The sequence below is a fragment of the Crocodylus siamensis genome, chromosome 1 (assembly GCF_052110815.1).
Source record: "Crocodylus siamensis isolate JL-2025a chromosome 1, ASM5211081v1, whole genome shotgun sequence".
NCBI lineage: Eukaryota > Metazoa > Chordata > Crocodylia > Crocodylidae > Crocodylus > Crocodylus siamensis.
In genome coordinates, this window is record NC_143395.1 from 425,621,201 (window position 1) to 425,642,284 (window position 21,084).

The window sequence follows — 21,084 nt, forward strand, 5'->3', positions numbered from 1 at the left end:
GAAAAAAACCTTCAGTCACAGACACACTCTATTAGCAACACAAAAGGTATATATTTGCAAATAGGGTCAGAGAGTGAGACAAAAGATCAAACACTCTGCTGCCCCCGAGGGAAACTGCCCAGCTGGCTTTATCCCCTCTCTCCTGACCACGTGTGCAGAAGGAGGAACTTTTACAACTCATTTCCGGTTCATACAAACATATTTGTAAACATGTCGCTTCATACGTCCCATGTGCATTATAATTAACTACTTAAGTATGCGGGGCGGATAGGCTTAATATGTATTAGGTTATTGCGCATGGGCAGACAATATTTAAGGTTATAAGAGTTTGAAATTTTTCCTTGCCTCAAGGTTAGAACTGTAATCTACTTTTATCTGCATGAGAAAAGCTGAGGAGTATATGCTTTACTGTAACAAAGAGATAGTAACTTTGCAAAACAAAGAGGGAGTGATACTTAATACAAAGGGCCTTTGGTAGTTTTCCCTTCAGTTTCCAACCCCCCCTTCCCTCTCCCATTAAGGAGACAAGGGAGGGCTAGCAGCTGTGTTTTTTTCTAAATCTGCTATTGATAATGCATTTTTAATAATATTTCTAACATGGTTGCCCTAGCAACCCGCACCTGAGCTGCCCTGGTGACTGACAGCTCACCTTATCTCTCTCTTAGGCACGGAGCACCCCAGTGCCTCCGTGACACATACCCATAGAGGAGAGAAAGGATGACAACTGTACTGCAAACCTGCACACCAGATCCTGTGCTATATCGTCTCATCAATGTTCACTCTCTGAGAGGGGTGGAAATCAAGGTAAGGGAAGTGCTCAACTACCACCAAGATCATATCAACTTCCCTTTTGGATGCTTGTTCCAAATTAAAAGAATAAATGTTTAGAGTCTCTGGACTAATTCCTCACTGCTGGCCATGAAGGTTTCAGCAGGCATGATATCCAGTCCAGTAGCCTTGTTGTTGTTTGGTTTTCTTGATAGCACACCAGACTTCTTCTAAAATAAGAGGTTTGGCAAGTGGTCCCCTTCTGGAGTGTTGGGGGATGGACTTGACGGCGATTTCTATCACAGTTAACTCATGGTTCAGGGGTGCCACAAAGTGCTCTTTCCATCTAATTGGACAGATTTGTTGTCTTGGAACAGCATCAAACCATCTTGTGACTGCAGGAAACTAGATTTCATAGATTTCATAGACATTAGGGCTGGAAGGGACCTCGGGAGATCATTGAGTCCAGCCCCCTGCCCAAAGGGCAGGAAGTCAGCTGGGGTCATAGGATCCCAGCAAGATAAGCATCCAATTTACTCTTGAAGGTGTTCAATGTAGGTGCTTGAACCACCTCCACTGGCAAACTGTTCCAGACCTTGGGAGCTCGAACAGTAAAGAAATTCTTCCTTATGTCCAGCCTGAAATGGTCTTGCAGGAGTTTGTGACCGTTCGACCTCGTCATCCCTTGGGGCGCTCTGGTGAACAAACGTTCCCCCAGATCCTGGTGGTCACCCCTGATAAACTTATAGGTGGCCATCAGATCACCCCTGAGCCTACGCTTTTCCAGGCTAAAGAGTCCCATGGCTCTCAGCCTGTCGTCGTAAGATCTGTTTTCCTGCCCTCTGATCATGCGTGTGGCTCTCCTCTGGACTCTCTCAAGCTTCTCCACATCCTTTTCGAATTGTGGAGCCCAAAACTGGACGCAGGACTCCAGCTGCGGCCTCACGAAGGCCAAGTACAAGGGAAGAATGACGCCCCGGGATTTGCTCGAGAAGCATCTATGGATGCAAGCCAGAGTTTTGCTCACTTTACTAGCCGCAGCATCGCATTGGAGGCTCATGTTCATCTTGTGGTCAATGATGACCCCCAAGTCTCTTTCTTCTGTAGTGCTAACCAACGTAGCACTGCCGAGCCTATCAGGAAGCTGCAGGTTTTTCCTCCCAAGATGGAGAACCTTGCATTTTTCAGTGTTAAACACCATGAGGTTCTCGTCTGCCCATTTGCTGAGCTTGTCCAGGTCAGCCTGGATCACCCGCCTATCTTCTGGCATGGATGCTTTGCCCCAAAGTTTGGTGTCAACAGTGAACTTGGCCAGTCCACTCCTGTCTCCATTGTCCACATCATTAATGAAGATGATACATGGGAAGTTGGACCATAGATGGCTTTTGTTGCTGAATGTCTTTGGCTTCAACTTGCCACCACTGATATTTGGTTTCCCAGATTCTCCTTTGAGCTTTAGGTTTGTAGAGCTGATATGTCTCCTTCTGCTGCCAAGATGAGGTATCATCTTGCCAAGTAAAATGAGCCATTCTCTTCTGATTAAGTAAGGCTTGGATTTGAGTTCTGCTCCCATCAAACCAGTCTTGATGTCAATGGGTGGTACGAAGCCTATAGATTCAGCACAGACTAGTTTTAAACTCCTTCCAGAGTTCCCCAGTGTTTTCTTCATTTGTGGCCAGGGCAGACAACTTTTCATGAAGATGCTTTCAGAGAATCTTACAGACCTTCAATCTTGAAGAGGTTTCGTGCTGGAAGTCCTTCATATTGCTTTTGTCAGTGTTCAGTGTTTCAGAGCAAGCCAGAAATTACTGATGGACCTGACAAGCAAAGGTGTGTCCAGCAGTCATTGGTTCCTCATGTGACTTGTGCCATTACAGACATCCATTCTATCATGGGCTCTAACAATAACATAGTCAAGGAGATGCCAGTGCTTAGAGTGGGGTGTCTAGAGGTTGTCTTGTATGTGCCTGAAAATGATGTTTGTGATGACAAGAGTGCACTTCACACATTTGCACAGAAGAAGGATGGGGTAACAGGACACCTGATGTAGTGCCTGTTACTAGAGGGAATAAAAGGTACTCACATTGGAGTCACAGCAGGAAAAGCGTGACAGTATAGTGCAGCGGGAGCCCAGGTGTTCCCAATGAAGTTCCATCAGGGCCACAGCGGGAAAGTAAGTGAAATCCAGGCCAGGCAGATTGGCTCCTAGGGGAGGAGCCAGAAGATAAATTGGGGCAGAGAGCTGAAAGGAAGCCCCCAGAGAGTGGACAGCTGGAGTGACAGGAGCCATGTGTGTTGTGTGCACAGGGTGTACAGTGTGAATTGAAAACAAGCCAAAATCTTGTCGGGGGATAAGGCACAACACCACATTTATTGGAACATAAGACATAAAGCATGCAACATGAAAAGAATAAAGAGCAGTAAGGTTATTTGCTTCACTTATTCCCATCCATACTCATTCATTCATGCATGCATTCATGAATTCACTGAAGGGCCCAGAGGGATGTGGATTGGGAGTGAGGGGAAATGGCATGGGCAGGGCACCAGTATTTCAGGGCTGCTCAGTACCACAAAGCAGTGGTAGAGGGAGGAGAGGGGGCAGCCACAACTGGACCCATGTCCTCGTGAGCAAAGGGTGCTGGGGGAACTCTGATTTTCTATGATAAAAAACTCAAAATCAAACATAAAAATTTTAAAGTGTTTAGAATGTGTTTTGTTATGGTGATTGAGGCACTGGTAGACTTTTAAATTGCTTTAAAATTGTAAATGTATCTGTAACAGTGGCTGAGACACAGCCCCTGCTATACCTACATGGGACTGGCAGTGCCAGTGGGAAACTCACCCAGCCAGGTGCAGGTGAGCAGAACTTCCCTGGTGCACCATAGAGGCTCAGGGGAAAACTGGAGTGGCACGCAGACACGGGGGACCAAAGAACTTGTGTCCCGGGAAGCCGGTGCTGATTGGTCTGGGAGGAAGCCCAAGCTGATTAAAGAAAGATGATGAAAGAAGCATGGTGTTTGGCATTTCAGGGAACAAAGGCTGGGCAGCTGGATCAGGAAGACAACCAGCAGAACCAGGGACCCAGCCAGCTGAATCCTTGTGGGACACCACAACACCAATGATCACAAGCAAAGGACAGCCCTGGTGCATCCAGATAAATAAGCGACAGTGGACAGCAGGGTAGTAGTGGGTGACTCCCCCACAAGCCGGAGAGTATTTCCCGGAAGACAGGTGGCCAAGCCAGCCTGGGAAGAGGGTAAGAGCAGATCCACCAATCTGGGGGTAGCCTTGAGGGAAGCAGAGGTGGTCCAGACAAAGGAGGTATTTGTCATGTCCAACAGAGAGAATAGCACCAAGGTTCAAACCAGTTATGTGAGCCTGGCTGGACCTTTGAATTTGGAGGGAGCCGGGGGATCAGAACTTTTCTTTTGTGTATTTGGGAGTCTGGACCACAGAAGCAGTAGACAAGTGTCTGTTCCCTTTTTGTTGTTGTTGTTTAGTACTCCTGGGTAAAGGAGGGACAGCTGGGGAAAAGGATCCCCATTGCATTTGAGCTATAATTAACTCGGTCCTAATCCATGCACCTGGACCCTGTGAAGCAGCTTAGTCTGCTAGGCCTGGAGCAAAGCTGGGAAAGACCAAACCACGTGAGACAGGTCAACCCAGGGATAATCACCAAAACATAGATCCTCGCAAAGGGAGAGTTGGAGGTGACAATGAAGGGAGCTGGAGAGAGGGAGAAAATAAGGTGAACAAAGTGTAAACCTAACTAACTAATCCTGAAGCAGGAGATTTGACCAGAGGAAATAGATACTGGCAAGTTGCAGAGCAAGGAACTAAACCAGGTTTGAGAGGAATCTAGGCCTAGCAACTTGCACTCGCTGTCAACAGAGAATAATGTTCCATTGCCTAAGAGGAAAGGGGCAGGGTGTAGGGAAGGTGGAGCCCTGTGGAAGACTGGCCCCCTGTTACATGGACTGATGCTCAAAGTACCATCCATCCCCCCAAACATTATTATAACACCAAGGCATGGTGGGTGAAAGAGGGAAGATGAGACAGAGGTCCTGGTGGTTGTAACATGACAAAGGGAGGCAAGGGGACCCACCCACTCACAGTATCAATAAAACATTATGTTCCACTCATACCTACATATATAGTGGTGTTTCAGTTTAAACATGGGAAAACACAGATTTGGGGAGGGGGTGGTAATCACAGTGTGCCCACCAGGCTTTCACTATCCACGTGGAAGTGGCTCTGGTTTTCCTGCCAGATGTTACTCCACTCTCGAGCCCTTTAGTAGCGTCGAGGCAGGTCTACAGCCCTGCGTCAACAATCCCGCTCTCTCCTGCCACGTCTTGCTGTTCTGCAATGGGCGGGGTCGTCTGACGGGTCCCTTGGTGCCCCGGCCCGACCCAGCAGTTGTTCACAGGGCTCCACCACCCCTGCACCTCAGCCTCACACCACCTTTTGTTGGGCTGCCTCGTCGATGTCTTCTTCCTGACGCTCCTCACTCCGGCTCTCCAATTTCCACAGGACACTCCTCCGGGACTTGCCTCTCCAGCGGCGTCTGCAGTAGCTCCGTCCCAGGACCATCTGCCCCCTCCGCCGCAGCCGCCCCATTTTTATCTTCGCTGGCCAGCGTCTGGTGCTGATGTCACCGGCCGGCCGCAGCTGCACATAGAGGCGTCTCACAAGCCGCACGGGTTCCACCCGCTGTTCTCTGGGAGCATCGTTCCAGGCTGCAGGTAAGTATTCTGCATCACCCTGCTTCTCGGGACACACAGAATATGTGATTTTTAAACAGAGAACCAGGATCCCTGCTGACAGGGGAATTTTCATGACTAAATTACATTGATGACTTATTAGTACAATTCAGTCACGGAATTTTCCCTATCGGTATCAAAATCAGCAAAGAAAACCTGGAACAAAACTATGTTACTCTTGATGATACGTCTTTCCACTAGTTTGTCTTTCCCCTAGTTTGGCTTTAAAGTTTTTTTACTCAATTTGAAAAAAGGGTTAAAACTATTATCATGTTTCTTAGGGACCCCAAATTATAATGGTTGGTGCCATAGGTTTCCAGTGTGCTTTGTTTCAGGCAGCTTGTGCTGTGCTTTTTTTTAAGACACTTTTTCCATATATAAGCATGCTAAAAAAGTGGTTCCATATCATCTGAACATTTGAAGTCATGCCAAATCATGCTGTATTGTTAGTTCCTGTGATTTTTTTTGTTTGTTTTTTTTTGCAAACAAATATATATCCATGAGTGTAAGAGTTTGCTTCCTTAAAAACAGCTATTGAGTCTTAATGATTCTTGGTAACTTCATTACATGTCTTGGAGCTGGTTTTATACTGAAGGGTATGTGCCTAGTTTCTGCAAACAACTTTGGACAGAACTGCCAGTGCTGCAGGAAAGAAATGTAATAGTAGATCAGGCTCTGTTGTAAATAAAAAGGGAAAAATAGTTGCTAAAAGTTCTGTCTCCATCATTCTGTGCCTACATATACAGAAAAGAAAAGTCTGAAACTCATTTTGAGTCTGTCTGAGTCAGTTGACAATAAAAAAATTCTGTTAAACTGCTAGGTGTTTCATTGGGGTTAGGACAAGTCTATGTGGTTAGCTGCTTGTATGTATTGCAAAATGTTTTGAGTTTCTCTTTGGTGATTAAGGTCAGTTAAATTTACCAAGTAAATGGACCCTAGACCTTCAGCTCTATTTCAGAGCCTGGGAGAGGCAGGGCTCAACGGTTAGAGTCCAGCTCTGGGCAGAAGAGTGGTGTAGCGATTGAAGTGAAGGATTGCAATTTCTACTTCCAGGTCTGTTTGAGATTTTCTATTGAAATATGTCAGGTTATTGCTTTGACTTCTTCATTTCAGCCTTTTGGAAGCCAGTGTATGCACTATGACCCTCTTTATGTTTGCTTTCTTTACGGCTAATGGGTTCTCACTTTTGTGCTTTCTGAAATTGCTCTTGTACTAACAGTACTGTGAACTTGTTTTATATCATTTTTTTCCTGTGTCCTTTTGTTTCTCTTCTCTCCATATATCTGAAACTTCCAGAACCGAGGGCAATGCCGATGTTTCACTTGCCTAAAGTCAGCTAAGCTCCCTTCTTTCCCATATAATTGTCTCTTGCCTTCTTGACTACTGTAATTTTAATTTTTCATTACCTAATATCATGCATATTATAAACAGTGTGTATCTGCTCTAGGGCAAGGATGAGTAACTTATTCTGCTCTGCGCTGTTCAAAATATATTTCTATTTTCTCTGTCTCCTCTCGTTTAAATGGACACCTAACCCAGGAGGTGCACAGCCCCACCAGGGGAGACGCCTTGTTGGACCTGGTGCTGTCCACGGGTGATGACCTGGTGAGGGGGCTGCGGGTGATGGGCCACCTGGGAGACAGTGATCATCGCTTATTCCTTTTATTATGCAGAAGAGTCAAGTGAGGTCCTAGGAGACTGGGAAAGGGCAAATGTAGGGCCTACCCTTTAAAACTGGAAAAAGCTGGCCCCAGGGAAATACAGATTAGTTAGCCCTATCTTTAGGGACCTACCAAATTCATGGCAGAAGTAGAGTGTGCGGCGGCTCCTTTAATCTTGCGTGTTCACCGGCATGCACCTCACCCCTTGCCTTCACCTTGTCGGCAGGACAGTTAAAAATGTGGTTTGAAACATGGTGCTATTTTTGCCTCCGCACTAGTTAGCAGCAAATAGCAGGGCTGTCCAGGGCCCCTCAGCCAAAGAGCAGCAGGAGGCAGAAACAGTGCTATATTTAAAACCACATTTTTGCCTCCTCACTGATCAGGAGTGAGCTACGAGTGGGACCTCTCCACCAATCAGCAGGAGGGAAAGGGGGAACCTGCAAGATTAAAGGAGCCACAGTGCACCCCACTTCTGCCATGAATTCAGTAGGTCCCTACCTATCTTGATACATGGGAAGATACTGGAGCAAGTCTTCAAAGAACCTATATCTAAGCACCTAGACTCTAACAGGTAAGACAATAATAAGGAATAGCCCATAGGGATTTGTGGATAGGGGGAAAGCAGGAAATGTAATACGTTTCAATATGATGGATCTAGGATTTTGAAGCAAGGGGTGCAGATGGTATGGCAAATCATTAGATATAATGTATATATAATGTCTATTTTATCCAGTTAAAAAGATAGAAGCTTTGCCAATATGCTGAGGGCCTAGGGACACAGCTATATTATTTGGTTTGAGATCAAATCAAAAACAAATATCACTTAACTGGACTGTGCATGTATTTGCTATGTTATATATTAAGTATAAAACCCACAGCCATATAAGCAAAAAATAATCAAAAGATGTTGTTTCATTAGTTCTGAAGTCATTAGAATTAAATACACAGTACTTACTCCAATTCATTAAACACAATCTAACCTTCCTAAGGGCCTTAACAATGCATCTGACATTTCACTGACAGTTTTTTCCTCACCTGAGTTAATATTTTTAGCTTGCTTAACTCTGATCTTTGTTTTATCCTCTTCTCCTTCCTGTATTGTTTTCCTAATACAAAATTACAAACCCCGCTCTGCTTTGCATATCAGCAGACCTGTGTCTTCAGCATCATACTAAACAATACATAGATTTTTTTTAATTATATTTTTCTACATGAACAATAAGACATAATATGCCATGTTAGTCTGAAGTCATGTGAAAGGCAGGGTAGATTTGCAGTTTATAGGCTAAAATAGATACAAATATATAGCTCGAGCTTTCATGGGTGGAAGCGCACTTCATCCAATGCTGTGCACACAACTCCGGTTAACATAAGGACAGGTACCACTAGCAACTTTAGCTAACATCAAGGTCAGTGGATAACTGATACGGCTAATATGCGAATTACTGGTGATCCAGAGATGTCTGTGAAATCCCTGAGTTAGAGGATCTCAACCGTGTCTTAAACTAAGAGTCGAATTCATGTCCAGTGCCGCCACCCAGCAGAGACTGATGTTGCTGTCACAAAAGCAACATGATGATGGCAGAGCCAGTGCTGACAGACACTCAGAAGCCACTTGTGTCGCATTCTTTCTTGATGTCAAGAAGAGTTTTGCGGCTGAGGAGGACCGAGGGGATAGGGGTGCGCCTCTGGTGTGAGCGCAGGGCCCTTCTGCTCAGCAGGAGGGCTCAGTAGTGGAGCTGGGGCTGCAGGCACCTTGCTGTGCTCGGTGTGCCCTTCAGGATGCCATATCAGAGATGGCTCAGTGTGTCCATGGGCTCATCCTCAAGACTGACTCCAAGGTGAATCTGCAGTGGTTTGGGAACTGGGGCAAGGGCCATGACAGGGGCAGCAGTGACAGAGCAGATGCACTTCGGCATATAGCATCCCTGAGCTGTGGCTCCCGTAATCTCTGACTGCACCAGGAATCCTGTACCGGAGCAGGGAGGGCTTTTAGGATAGTGCATTAACTAGCACCTAGCCTAAGCTCTGGTGTTTGAGGCTGGGTAGCTCTTGTCTCATGATGTCACTGTATTTTGTATAAATATTTCTCCTGAATTCTAAGGGATTTGCTTATACTCATTTGTGGAGACCTCTGTCTCAAAATATTTGCCTCTTTAAAACACAGATTTGGTGTGTAGCCATACAACACTTCAGAGTATTCACACTTTTCTCCAGAGGACCAGAGAAAGGGGCACACAACACACCAGGCTTGTTTTGGAGAAAATGTTGTTCTCTGGGGTGAAGTGACTTCCAAGAAAGCGAGAAGTAAATTTACTCTGTGGTACATGACTCTTGTATGTGTGTTGTGTGTCTGCTACCACCGCCAGTTTCACAAAATCATAGAAAATTCAGGTTGGAAGGGACCTCAGGAGGTCACATCTAGTCCAACCTCCTGCTCAAAGCAAGACCAGCCCCAAATACATCAGCCCAGCCAGGGCTTTGTCAAGCCGGGCTTTGAAAACCTCCAAGGATGGAGAGTCCACCACCTCTCTGGGGAGCCTGTTCCAGTGCTTTACTACCCTCCTAGTGAGAAAGTTCTTCCTAATATCCAACCTCAACTTCCTTGCTGCAAATTAAGCCCATTGCTCCTTGTCATCTTCCCCCCACTGAGAACAGCCCAATTCCATCCTCTTTGCAGCCCCCCTGCAGGGAGGTGAGGGCTGCTATTCAATCCCCCTCGGTCTTCTCTTCTGCAGACTCAGTCAGCCCAGTTCCTTCAGCCTCTCCTCCAAAGTCATGTGCCCCAACACCCCAATCGTTTTTGTTGCTCTCCGCTGGACTCTCTCCAACTTATCCCTATCCTCTCTGTAGTGAAGGGTCTAAAATTGGACACAGGGCTCCAGATATGGCATTACTGAATGGAGGGGAAGGATCACTGCCCTCCATCTGCTGGCAACGCTTCTCCCAATGCAGCCCAGGATGCCGTTCAACTTCTTGCCACCAAGGGCACACTGCTGGGTCCTGTTCAGCTTCTTGTCCCCTGTCACCCCCAGGTCCTTTTCTGCAGAGCTGCTGCTCAGCGGGTCAGTAGTCATTTCACTCCAGAGTAGTCACTGCTCCATGTCAAAGATTTCTCTCGCCGCCTTGTGGCCAGACACTGTCATCATGCCGACCTTGGGCAGAGAGCTTGCAAGAGCTTGTGCCTCCTTACTGCAGAATAAACACACTTCTGAGGAATACCTGGGGATATTGCTTCGGAGTAAACATGTTGTGAGTCCACGACCCAAGAGTAGCAGTCTGTGCAGGAAGGAGGGTGGCTGGCATTTCTGGAAGGAATTCAGAATCCACTGGGTCATGTCGAGGTCTCCTATGCCTGGAAGCAGCCTGCTGTGCTGGGGGGTGGACATGGATGCTGAGGGTAGGGATGGATGGCACTGCACTGCACTGAGTCCTGCCTTCCTGCCACCCCCTCAGCCCTGCTGTGTCCTGTGTGTCTAGGCCAGTAATTCTGTAGAACCAGGGCTCCCCTTGGACAATCCCAGCTCTGGTTTTCACCTGTTTTTTGACTACAGAAACATAATAGAGCACTTCTTCTGTTGCAAAGAACTCAAAGACTTTTTAATGTGGGTGGGACAGGATGCTGAATAAGCAAAGATACATTTAGGTGCAACTGCAAGAGCGGCAAGTTGTGTTTGGGCCAGTGGGTCATAGTGGGTTAGTTATGAGGAAGCTCCCCCCAATCTCTGCTAGAATTTTGTTGGGGGAGTTGCTGGAGGAGTGATTGGGGGTGGTGAATCAGGTGCTCAAATTTTGCCCCCAGATTCTCTGCCGCTTCTGTTTGTCTCGACTGGTCCCTGCTTGTTCTGGCTAATGAGTAACAGGATCCATGGGTAACTGGATCGTCGTCTCCTCAGCTGTTGGGTGCCGCATGGAGTTGGGGTCTAGCAGGGAGTCTCTGCTCTTTTGAGACTCCAAGGAATGAGTCTCAGAACAGCAGAGACTCCCTATCCCTGAAGAAGGGTGACTGTGACTGAAAGTTTGCCAAGAACTTTTTCCCAACTACTGAGTTGGTCTAATAAAAGATAACACATCTACTCAAAGAACTTTGCCTGCCTATGTCCTTAGACCAACACGGGTGCAACCAATAAAGTACAATAAAAGATATCACATCTGCTCAGTAACTACTGAGCATTAATGAATATGTAGATGTGTCCACTGAGAAGATTTGCCATTAATTATGGAAAACAGTCTCTTGGCTTGACGCAGCACTTTCTGGGCAGGATGTCCCAGCCTGTGTTTAGGATTCTGACTAGATAGTCATTTCCAGTCTTCAATATTGCATTTAAATATTTAATATTACCAAAAAAACCCAAACCCCTCAGGGTGGGCCCATTTGTTGCACTCCCCCCAAAATGGGCTGCTTGCTTACTTGCTTGCAAGGGATTCTATTTTTTCTCGCTTTCCTATATTACCTGGTACCTTGGAGTCCCAGTCATGAGCCAGGACCCCAGTGCAATGACCTCTGATGTGTGGTCAGAACCATGAATGACTGAAATAGTGGGAAGGGTTTAATCTTTCAATAAGCATTACTCTCCGCCCCCAATCATTTAATATTCAGCCTATCTTTCTCTGAACAATACAATTAATTAATGTTGTCATTAAAAGTACTTAATGATCACCACCAAAAAAGAGCGCCTCCGGGGCAAGCTTCACCCAAACACATACCTGCAGAGTGCCCAGACTTGTCTAATCAGCTACTATGAGTGCTGATGGTGCCCATCACTCTCCTGTCCTTCAAACTCCAGACCAGGCTCCCGTTCTGCCTCAGTTGACTCTTTAGAGGATCTTTCTTCTTTCTCCTTAGGTCCATCTCCTTGTGGATGGCAGCCAACCCATTCCGTACAAAGGAGTATTTCCCCAGCAGATGGGACAGTGCCAAGGAGTTACATCCGATTGCAAGCAGCAATGGAAACCAGGTGAATTCCCTCCCAAATGGCCCTGCAGTCTCATGTGCTGGAGCAGGAGCAGCTGCTTGGCTCAAGTCATTGACTGGTGTCCCTGTGCTTGAGGGGTCACGGGTTTGCGCAGTCTCAGAGCTGGGAGGGAGAAGAGTCTGAAGCTTGTGTCCAGGCAGCAGGGAAGGCAGGAGCGCTGGTCCGGGAAAGGTGAAGAACTGCAGCTATGACCGGAACTGTATTTCTGTCTAATCTAGGGGCTGGCAATTATTTCAGCTGGAGAGCCACTTACCGAGTTTTGGCAAGCTGTTGAGGGCTGCATGGGTAGCCCCACCCCTTGACAGGTGCTCCGCCCCCTGGTGGCCATCTTGATACAGGAAATATGCACTCTAACCCCTGATCTTTGCCACCAGAAGTCTTTTCCCTTGCCCCCGGAAGCACTCCTTTCAGCAAGGGGGTTTGCTATCTCGGAACTAGAAAAAATACGGAATTATATTTTAAAAATCAAAAATCAAATACAAAATTCATTAATTTGATTTAAATTTTTTTTTTGTCTGATTTACATGCATTTGTGTAGTGTACATAGAGGTGATTGTAAAATAGCTTAAAATGAAGCCTTACTCTTGTATACTGTGGGGAGGTGGGGTATTGGTAGGTGGGTATAGGTTTGTGGGAGGCTATGGGTGTTTGGATAGGTGGGGTGGGGAAGAGTGTGCGTGTGTGGGGAGGTTTGTGGGGGGCTGGATAGGTGTGGGGGTGGGGGTGTGTATGTGAGGTGGGGTGAGGGTGTGTACGTGGATGTGTGGGTAAATATGTAGGGTGTGGGTGGGTATGCAGTTTGTGGGGGCTGTGTGAGGAGGAAGGTGGCTGGAGTGTTTGAGGAGGCGTAGGTGTGAGGTCTGCATGTACGGCAGCGTGAGGTGGCTGTGGGTACTCTCTCTCCCTCCTTGCCCACAGCCCCCACAATGGCATGCAGAGCCCCCGCCAGTGCCCCTCCAAGCCTGGGCTCTGCTCTGCTGCCACTCCTAGCCCCAGGGCACTGGCATGGGTCCCCTGCTCCAGCTCACTACCACTTCCCCATGTGCCCTGGCTGCCACCACCGCCTTTCTCCTGCCACTTCCTAACTTCCCGCCTGCTGCCGCCATTTCCACATCCCCCTGCCCCTGCTTGCCAGTCTGGCACCATGTCCCAGCTGCACAGCCAAAACTATAGGATGCAAAAGGAGCCAGCCCAGTCTGGTTGGTACTGCACAGAGCCAGCTGAGAATAATGGGGACCCTAATAGTGCGGACCCTGCACTCCTGCCCAGCTGTCACTGCATTCATGTCTGCCCACCCACTCACTGCCAGTCACCCCACCCCCACTCACTGCCATTTCCCCACTTTCCTGCTGCTTCTGCCCACCTGCCCACTGCCCCCACTTCTCCCCACCCCCAGTCTACCCACTAGCTGCTCCAGCACCACGTGGTTTCCAGCTGCATCGCTAGACCACAGGCTCAGCCCCGAGGACTGGGGTGATCATCTGTGGTCCTCCTCTGCCCCCACCCCCTGTTCTTAGCTGAGTTTCCCTCTTGGGTGGAGGGAGGTGGGAACAGCCTCATGGCTCCAGACCAGAAGCCTCTGCTAGGCAGAGGCTTCCATTGGAAGCTAGGGGATGGTGGGGGGAAAGGGGGTGGGGCCAGGCAGGCCTTGTTTCTGTGGCTGCTGGGTCCTGCCACCCCTAGGTCCTGCCGCCAGCTCCCTCTGGTTCCTATTGCCACTGGTGCCTTTTCATCTTTGACAGGCAGCCAGAGGCAGATAGTAATTAATTTTGTAAAATTTTTAGAGGCCCTGCAGGGCAGCTAGAATGACCTGGAGGGCTGGCTCCAGCCTGCAGACTGTATTTTGCCCACCCCGGTCTAAGCCAATCCAGGGGTTTAGGGTTGCCAACTCTGTTTGAATCTATTCCAGGAGATTTCATCACATGACATAATGACCTTAATGACTGATCTACTGTACTCTACTCAGGAAGGCCAGTGCACATTACTAGTATATTTTAAAAACCCACTGAATTACTGTATAAGATGGATTCAACATTTAATATTTATTTTATGAATGCCCTATCATTTATCTCCTGAGTGACAGTCAGCAGTCTTCTGGAGATTTATATCTAATTCCTGGAGACTCCAGGGCAATTTTGGAGGGTTGGCCAGACCCCTTGGTGTTGGCCTTGTCCACACAGTGCAGCAGATGCCCCCTCCCCTGCAGAGCTCCTTGTTACATGTGTCCACAACACTGACAAAGAAATGCACAAGCCTGGGCAAAACTGCTGCCAGAACAGGTGGCAGGGAGGCTGTTGTGAGCATTAAAGGTACACATGCATTGGCATTAGCAGATTCAATAGAAAAGAACTTTGGATTCAGACATGCAGATTCAACACATCACACATCTCACACTCCTGCTTTGAATTGCTGAGAAAGGTTTGGAGTGAGGAAGAGGCAGGACACACCAGGAAAGTGAATATGCGATGGCAGTCTGTCAGGTTTCAGACTGAGGCACCCTGCCTGAAGCCCCAGCTCCTGGAGTCCCATGATTACTTCAATTTCAGCTTGCTTTCTTTTTTTTTCTGTTTCTAGTCAGGGTGATTGGAAAAACGACCGTGAAAATGTGACCAGTGTCATAGATAGCCCCAGAGCCAGAGACAGCTGCTGTGAGAAAAGGGAGTTGCCCCCAGATCTCACTCCCCACCTCTGGAGATTGCTACTAACCTCTGGACAGCAGGAGATTATTTGTGGTGGAGGAGTTCCCACCCAAAGCAGATGCCCGGTCCTCAACCTCTCTCACATGAAGATCACAGAGCAAGAACAGTGGTCTCCTGTGGCTCCTTCAGCCAGGGGGACAGAGGCCACTGCCCAAAACATGGAGCTGAGGGTTGCAGAAAATGCTGTGCGGTGAGAGGCTTGGAGTCCAGTATGAGAGTGTTCTTCAGTAAAGCGGAGAGGGACCGGGCAAGAACCAATGCTGGATCCTACAGACAGACAAATCAAATGCAAACCAGGAGACATGTTTAACAGCTTGTTGGTTGCAGAATCCCTTTCCCCAGGGAAGCCAAGGAGTGTCCATCTTTGCCTGTCTTCACACCCCATCTGGCTGCCTTTCTGGGAGATGGTTGCTGAGAGTCCTGGACTTGGTGCAGGGTCCTGGTATGGAGCTATGGCCCGTGTCACCTCCAGACTGAAGGAGCTTTCATTCCATCTTGAGCCCTGGAAGCAATGTGGGAGATGAGAGCAATGGCTCATAGCCCCTTCCCTCTGGTTATTTGCTCTTCTTGGGCCCTGGAACTGCCTGTCCAAGTACTGAGGGGAAGCTGAGGCTCAGCTGAAGGGAAACTGAGGCATGGCTCCCAACCAATGCCAGACCAGGTAAGGTTCTGGATGTTTTTAATGCTATTTTAGAGCTAATAAGAGAGTCGCTGTTCTGGGATTTGGGGAGAGGCAGTTGATCTGTTTGTGATGGGCTTCTGGGGGGTCTTTAGGGGTGATGAATATGTGGCCATCACCTGAATTCCTCTCTTCAAGGAAGACTTTGTAGCCTTCCAGAGAGAGGAGTTGTTTGGACTTTCTGAGTGTGTGCATGGGCTGTGCTGTGTTCACATCAGGGAGAGCAGGGGAAGAAATGGCCTTCACCCTTGATGGGAAGTGTGAGGTTTCTCCTAGTTCTTGGAGACCTTCATTTTCCAACAAATCCAGCTCAGTCTTGGAGAATGCTCTCTCTCCTACACATGTGAACATTGAGCGAGGAAGCTCAGCAGTGCCCACACAGTAAAAATGAATGATATCTCTTGGGAGCCTTGGGCCTAGATAGTTAAGGACTTTCATGATGCTTTGCTGGGGTGGCAACAGCACAGCTGCTTTCTCTACAAGTGTTAGCCCCTAGAGCTGCTGTTCCAGTATTTCTGGCCACTCTTGGTTCTGCTTTGCTTTGCTGAGTTGTCTGAAAACTAAAGAAGCTGAGATATTGAAAACTAAAGAGACTCCTGATACCAGAGAGAAACTTGTATTGTAGTAATTCCAAAACCAAGTAAGGAACTTGGCAAATTGGAGGATTTGATCAAAAGAAATCTAATGGGGTTCAATACAGACAAGTTCAAAGTCCTGCTCTGAGGAGGGAACAATGCAGGCTGGGGGGACAGGCTGGGCAGCAGCTCTGCAGAAAAGGACTTGGGGGGCAGGGGACAAGAAGCTGAACAGGGGCCAGCAGTGCGCCCTTGGTGCCAAGAAGGCTAATGGCATCCTGGGCTGCATTGGGAGGAGCGTTGCCAGCGTATCAAGGGCAGTGATTCTTCCCCTGTATTCTGCACCGATGAGGCCACATCTGGGGTCCTGCATCCAGTTTTGGGCCCCCGCTACAGAAAGGTGGTGGACAAATTGGAGAATGTCCAGCAGAAGGCAACAAAATGTTTGGGTGGCTGGGACACATGATTTGTGAGGAGATGCTGAGGGAACTGGGCTGATTTAATCTGGAGAAGAGAAGACCAAGGCAGGATTGAATAGCAGCCTTTAACCCCCTTCAGGGGCATTGCAAAGAGGATGGAGCTGGACTCAGTGGGCTCAAGTTGCAGCAAGGGAAGTTTAAGTTAGACATCAGGGAAAACTCTCTCACGAGGAGGGTGGTGAAGCACTGGGACAGGTTACCCAGAGAGGTTGGGGACTCTCCATCCTTGGAGGTGTTTAAGCCCTGCCTAACAAAGCCTTGCCTGGGATGATGTAGTTGTGGCTGTCCCTGCTTAGAGCAGGGGGTTGGACTAGATGTGACCTCCTGAGCTCCCTTCCATCCTGAGTTTTCTATTATCTATCTACTTGTGCCTCATACAGACCTAGGTTGCAGGGTTGTATTTGATAGCCATGTTCATCTGAGACAAAAAGAAATCCAAAAAGCTAGAACTCGTGGTCTAATAAAAAGGTATGATTTTGAAACCATGAGTTGTAGCTTTTCAGATTTCATACAGACCTATACCTTTATTAAATACCGTTAAAGGATGTAAAACAGTTTTCATCAATTTAAGCAAATAGAGTAAAAAATGCATTCTAAAGATATAAATAAAGACCAGACAGGCTCCATAATGAGTAGGCAGGTGACTGATAATATCCACAGAGTATTAGATCTGAGTTTCATTGGATTCGAGGCAGAGCCCCGGGGTCTGGGTTGGTGACAGCAGGGTGACTCTCATGCTGTGTGAGAGCTGAGGGGCTCAGAGGGCAAGGGCAGGAGGCCTTGCTGACACGTGGCATGGAGAAAGGCTTTTGATGCCTGTCTGGGTCTGGCTGTGTTTGCCCCAGCCTGGGTGGGTGTTGATAACAGACCGGGAAGTGGGCTGTGAAGGTGTTGTTGCCTACAAGAGTTGGAGAAGTCCATCGGGCTGTCACAGGAGCGTGATCCCTCCTGCCCAATGGAACCAGAGCTCCTTCGCTGGGGCATCTTGCCGGTTGCTTTACCTCTGTTTACACCCAGTTTTCCCAAGCAGCCACTTCATAGTTTCATAGTTTCATAGTAGCTAGAGTCGGAAGGGACCTAGGTAGATCATCTAGTCCGACCCCCTGCCTTGGTAGGAAAGAGCACCGGGGTCAGATGACCCCGGCAAGGTGCTCATCTAACTTCCTTTTAAAAATCCCCAGGCTAGGAGCCTGCACCACTTCCCCCGGAAGCCGGTTCCAGGCCCTAGCCGCCCTGACTGTGAAGTAGCACCTCCTAATATCTAATCTAAACCTACCCTCCGCCAGCTCGTGACCGTTTTCCTGTGTAATGCCGATGACTTGCGTTAATGCCTAGAGTACCAGCTCTTAAGATTATACAACAGAGACGGGGCAAGGGCTAAGCCAGGTCTTTTTACCTCATACGGGAGATTGACAGAGTGGGCGACATGGAATCAGTTCCGGCTGCTGCAGGATATCCACAGTAAGTCACATATTTTTGCCTCCTGGTAGGTTAGAAGTCTCTGGAAAGAGGAAATTTGTGGGCCTGGAAATTCGGGCCAGGGTGGCGTGAAGTCTGCATCCTGTTGACCGACGGGCATCGGGCTGCTTGCAGCTTCATAGGGCCCCCAGAGGAGGTTAGTAGATGGTGGGGTATGAAGTTCACTTTGTTCTGCTCACTATGAAGGGACGGATCTTGAGCCCCTGGTGGGGTGGAGGGTGTGGCGTACTGTTCGCTAGTTCCTACACGCAGAACTCTTTCTTAAATTTTACTTTGAGAGCCTCTCTAGCCACAGAGTTTGCCTTCAGCTGGGTCCCCATCCAGTGCTGTGCTCTCTCCCATGGCTTAGTTTAACCCTTGCTGGTACACGGTCACAAAGATATAACAGAGGGGTAAACAAAGCAGGTCTGGGCCATGGGCACCCACAACAGAAAAAGTGCCAAGAACCACCCTGTCCTCATCCTCAAGGGTTTTGCAGAATGAATAGACTGAGGGAGAGCCCAGCAGGGGATAGTGCAGGCAGAGGCTTAATCCACCAGCCTCAACACCCGTCTTTCTCTTTGTTATCTCCTCCCAAGCAATACCTTTTTCCTGCCAGCTATGACCAAGATGCCCCTTGCCCAACATGGACGCAACTGTGGCATCAATAATGGTAAGTGCTAAGGAAGGATGGTGAGAGGGTCTGCAAAATGGGCACCAAAGGCCTTCCAGGGTATTCTTGCCAGGGAAGGAGGCAGGGTGGGTTGCCATCCCTTGGAGCTCCTGAGCCGAGCTTGTTTTGGCTTGCCCGAGAGCTGCTTTTGCTCATCCCTGAGTTACTGGGTTGGATGCAGCAGTCACTGGGGAGGGTCTGTGACCTGAGCTTGTAGGGCTCTAATTAAATGACCTCTTCTGGCTTTTACCTCAAGACAAACATCATTCCCTTGGCTCAAGCTCTTCCAGCCAGGGATTGTGTGGGTTTTGGGGAGAGAGAGGTGGAGAGATGATCATACTGTACCTTAGATTCTCAGCAAAATCTGCTTCGCTTGCCAGCTCCTCCATCCCCACCTAGCCCAAGGTCCTACCTCAGAATCACAGCAAAGGCAAATGCCCTAGACTGGAGGTTTCAGGGGGTTGTTCTGAGGACAAAAGTCCTCAAGTTTAGGAGTTTCTTGCTCCCACTCCATCTCCCAGACTCCTGGATTGGGCAGAGGAAGGACACATTTCAGGGGATGACTTACCTGGGCTGCTGAGGAGCTGGTCCCAGGTGTCTTGCGGCACCTGAGATTCAGGGAAGGGAGGGGCTCAGCTGCATTGAGCCCTGAACAGAACTTCTTTCCTCTCTTCCACCTGATGCCTTGTCTCAGCCTGCAGGGTCCAGGATGATGGGTACCAGGCAGTGGACACTCTCAGCAGGCTCAGCTGGGGGTGGGCACTGGAGCAGAGTCCATTGGCTGCAGCTCTCCTGGGCAGGGGAGGGGCACAAGTTAATGAGCAACTGGGGGCACTTCAAAGGGCAGTGGGGGTGTTTTTCATTGCCTCCCCAATTACAGGACTCCATGACCCACTGCTAGGAGGGCACTGTCTGTAGCAAGCAGGCCTTATCAAGCATCTCCTGGGGTCTGAAACCTGTGCTCATGCGGGGCCTGACCTCTGCTCCTCTGTTGAATCTTAACATTTCTTTGAGCATCTCCTGCCTCTGCTAATCTGCTGCTCAGAGATGTCACTGCTGCTGACAAGGGAACCTGGAAGGAAGGGAGACCATGCACTGTCTGTCACTGGGGAAGCCAGGACAGTTCAGGACTGGAGGTTGGCTTGTGCTGTCAAGGTCCAAAAGCCATCTGTAAATCTAGTTCCTGTGAGTGTTGAGGGCTCCTCTATTTGAGCCCACATCTGAGAATGTGTAGTGAATTACAGCTGCTTTCCTAACAGGAGTTGGGGATGGCAAGAGATAGGTAGGTCCCAGAAATAAGACATCACAGAGCACACCACTACACATCTGTCCGTGAGATCTGATCTGAGGGGCAGCAAGAGTGCTCCAGACTGTGAAGAAGCCCAGGGTTGAAGTAATCCTGGGCCTGAAGGCCAGAATTGAGGCGCACAGGGGTCGGGGCAGGGCTGGAAGAGTGTTGGAGGAGTTGCAAGATGGGATTGAGGGGTATCCATAGATATGTGGAGGGATGGGCTCTACCATGCAGTTGTAAGACTGGGGCACGTTGGGGTCATGTCTGCGTGAAATGAGGTCTCTAAATAGAGTCCTATGCTGAGTCTCTTCAGGCCAAGCACTTGTGCACTCAGGTGGCCCCAAGGCATGAGGATACCAATATGTACCCTATGAACCAGTACGACTCTCGCTTATTTGATTCCCAGGTATCAACAATGCCTTGATTCATACTGTTCATGGGCCTGTCATCAATCTCATCGTCCAGGTACCTTTGAATATTGACCCTGGATGCCTTCTTGGAGCAGAAATGAAGATGGCCCCAAATCAACTGCCATGCCAGCGGGAGAACAACGACATGGACATAGAAGAGCAGGGATATGAGCCAATGGAAGTAGATTAGCTGGGCATGAAAATAGCAAAACTGTATCTTGTCACTCTTGCCACATCTTTACTATCCAATGCATATAAACTCTGTAGCACTGTCCTATAGCATTACTTCAAGTTTTATGTTAATCTATTCCCTATGGCTTTGTTTAAATGTTATACTTTCTTTTTTCCAAGTTTTAGCTTCATTTTTTGGGCATCCTCCGGGTGTTTCATAGATTCATAGTGTAACCTGGGTACAACCAAGGGTGTGCCCTATTCTCAATCAGATGGGACAGGTAGGCAGGAGGGGGTGCTGTGAGAGGAATGCCAGAATTTTGAGGAGATCCTTATTTCCTCTATAGAGTTAGCCCAAGCCCAAAGTTTCATAGTTTCATAGTTTCTACGGTTGGAAGGGACCTGAGTAGATCATCTTGTCCGACCCCTGCCATGGCAGGAAAGAGTACTGGGGTCAAATGACCCCAGCAAGGTGTTCATC

General features: G+C 48.4%; 1 protein-coding gene and 1 long non-coding RNA gene across 2 annotated transcripts; both read left to right on the forward strand.

Annotated features, from left to right (window-relative positions):
- Nucleotides 1–7,652: 7,652 nt before the first annotated feature.
- On the forward strand, nt 7,653–15,177 carry LOC149875757 (uncharacterized). The gene is made up of 3 exons (XR_016439761.1): nt 7,653–7,763; nt 12,039–12,150; nt 14,743–15,177. It is a non-coding gene; the product is annotated as an uncharacterized LOC149875757 (long non-coding RNA).
- Nucleotides 15,178–17,968: 2,791 nt separating this feature from the next.
- On the forward strand, nt 17,969–20,717 carry LOC149875758 (uncharacterized). The gene is made up of 3 exons (XM_090031173.1): nt 17,969–18,061; nt 18,658–18,731; nt 20,429–20,717. Exons 1-3 carry the CDS (start codon nt 18,027–18,029, stop codon nt 20,620–20,622), a joined length of 303 nt encoding a protein of 100 aa, XP_089887299.1. The 5' UTR covers nt 17,969–18,026; the 3' UTR covers nt 20,623–20,717.
- Nucleotides 20,718–21,084: the final 367 nt, after the last annotated feature.

Excerpts from the sequence above, each read along its gene's own strand:
- LOC149875758 (XM_090031173.1), top strand. The coding sequence starts at position 18,027 with ATGGAATCAGTTCCGGCTGCTGCAGGATATCCACA. Across the intron at positions 18,062-18,657 it reads GCTGCTGCAGGATATCCACA|CAATACCTTTTTCCTGCCAG; the intron begins GTAAGTCACATA and ends TCTCCTCCCAAG. Across the intron at positions 18,732-20,428 it reads CAACTGTGGCATCAATAATG|GTATCAACAATGCCTTGATT; the intron begins GTAAGTGCTAAG and ends TTTGATTCCCAG.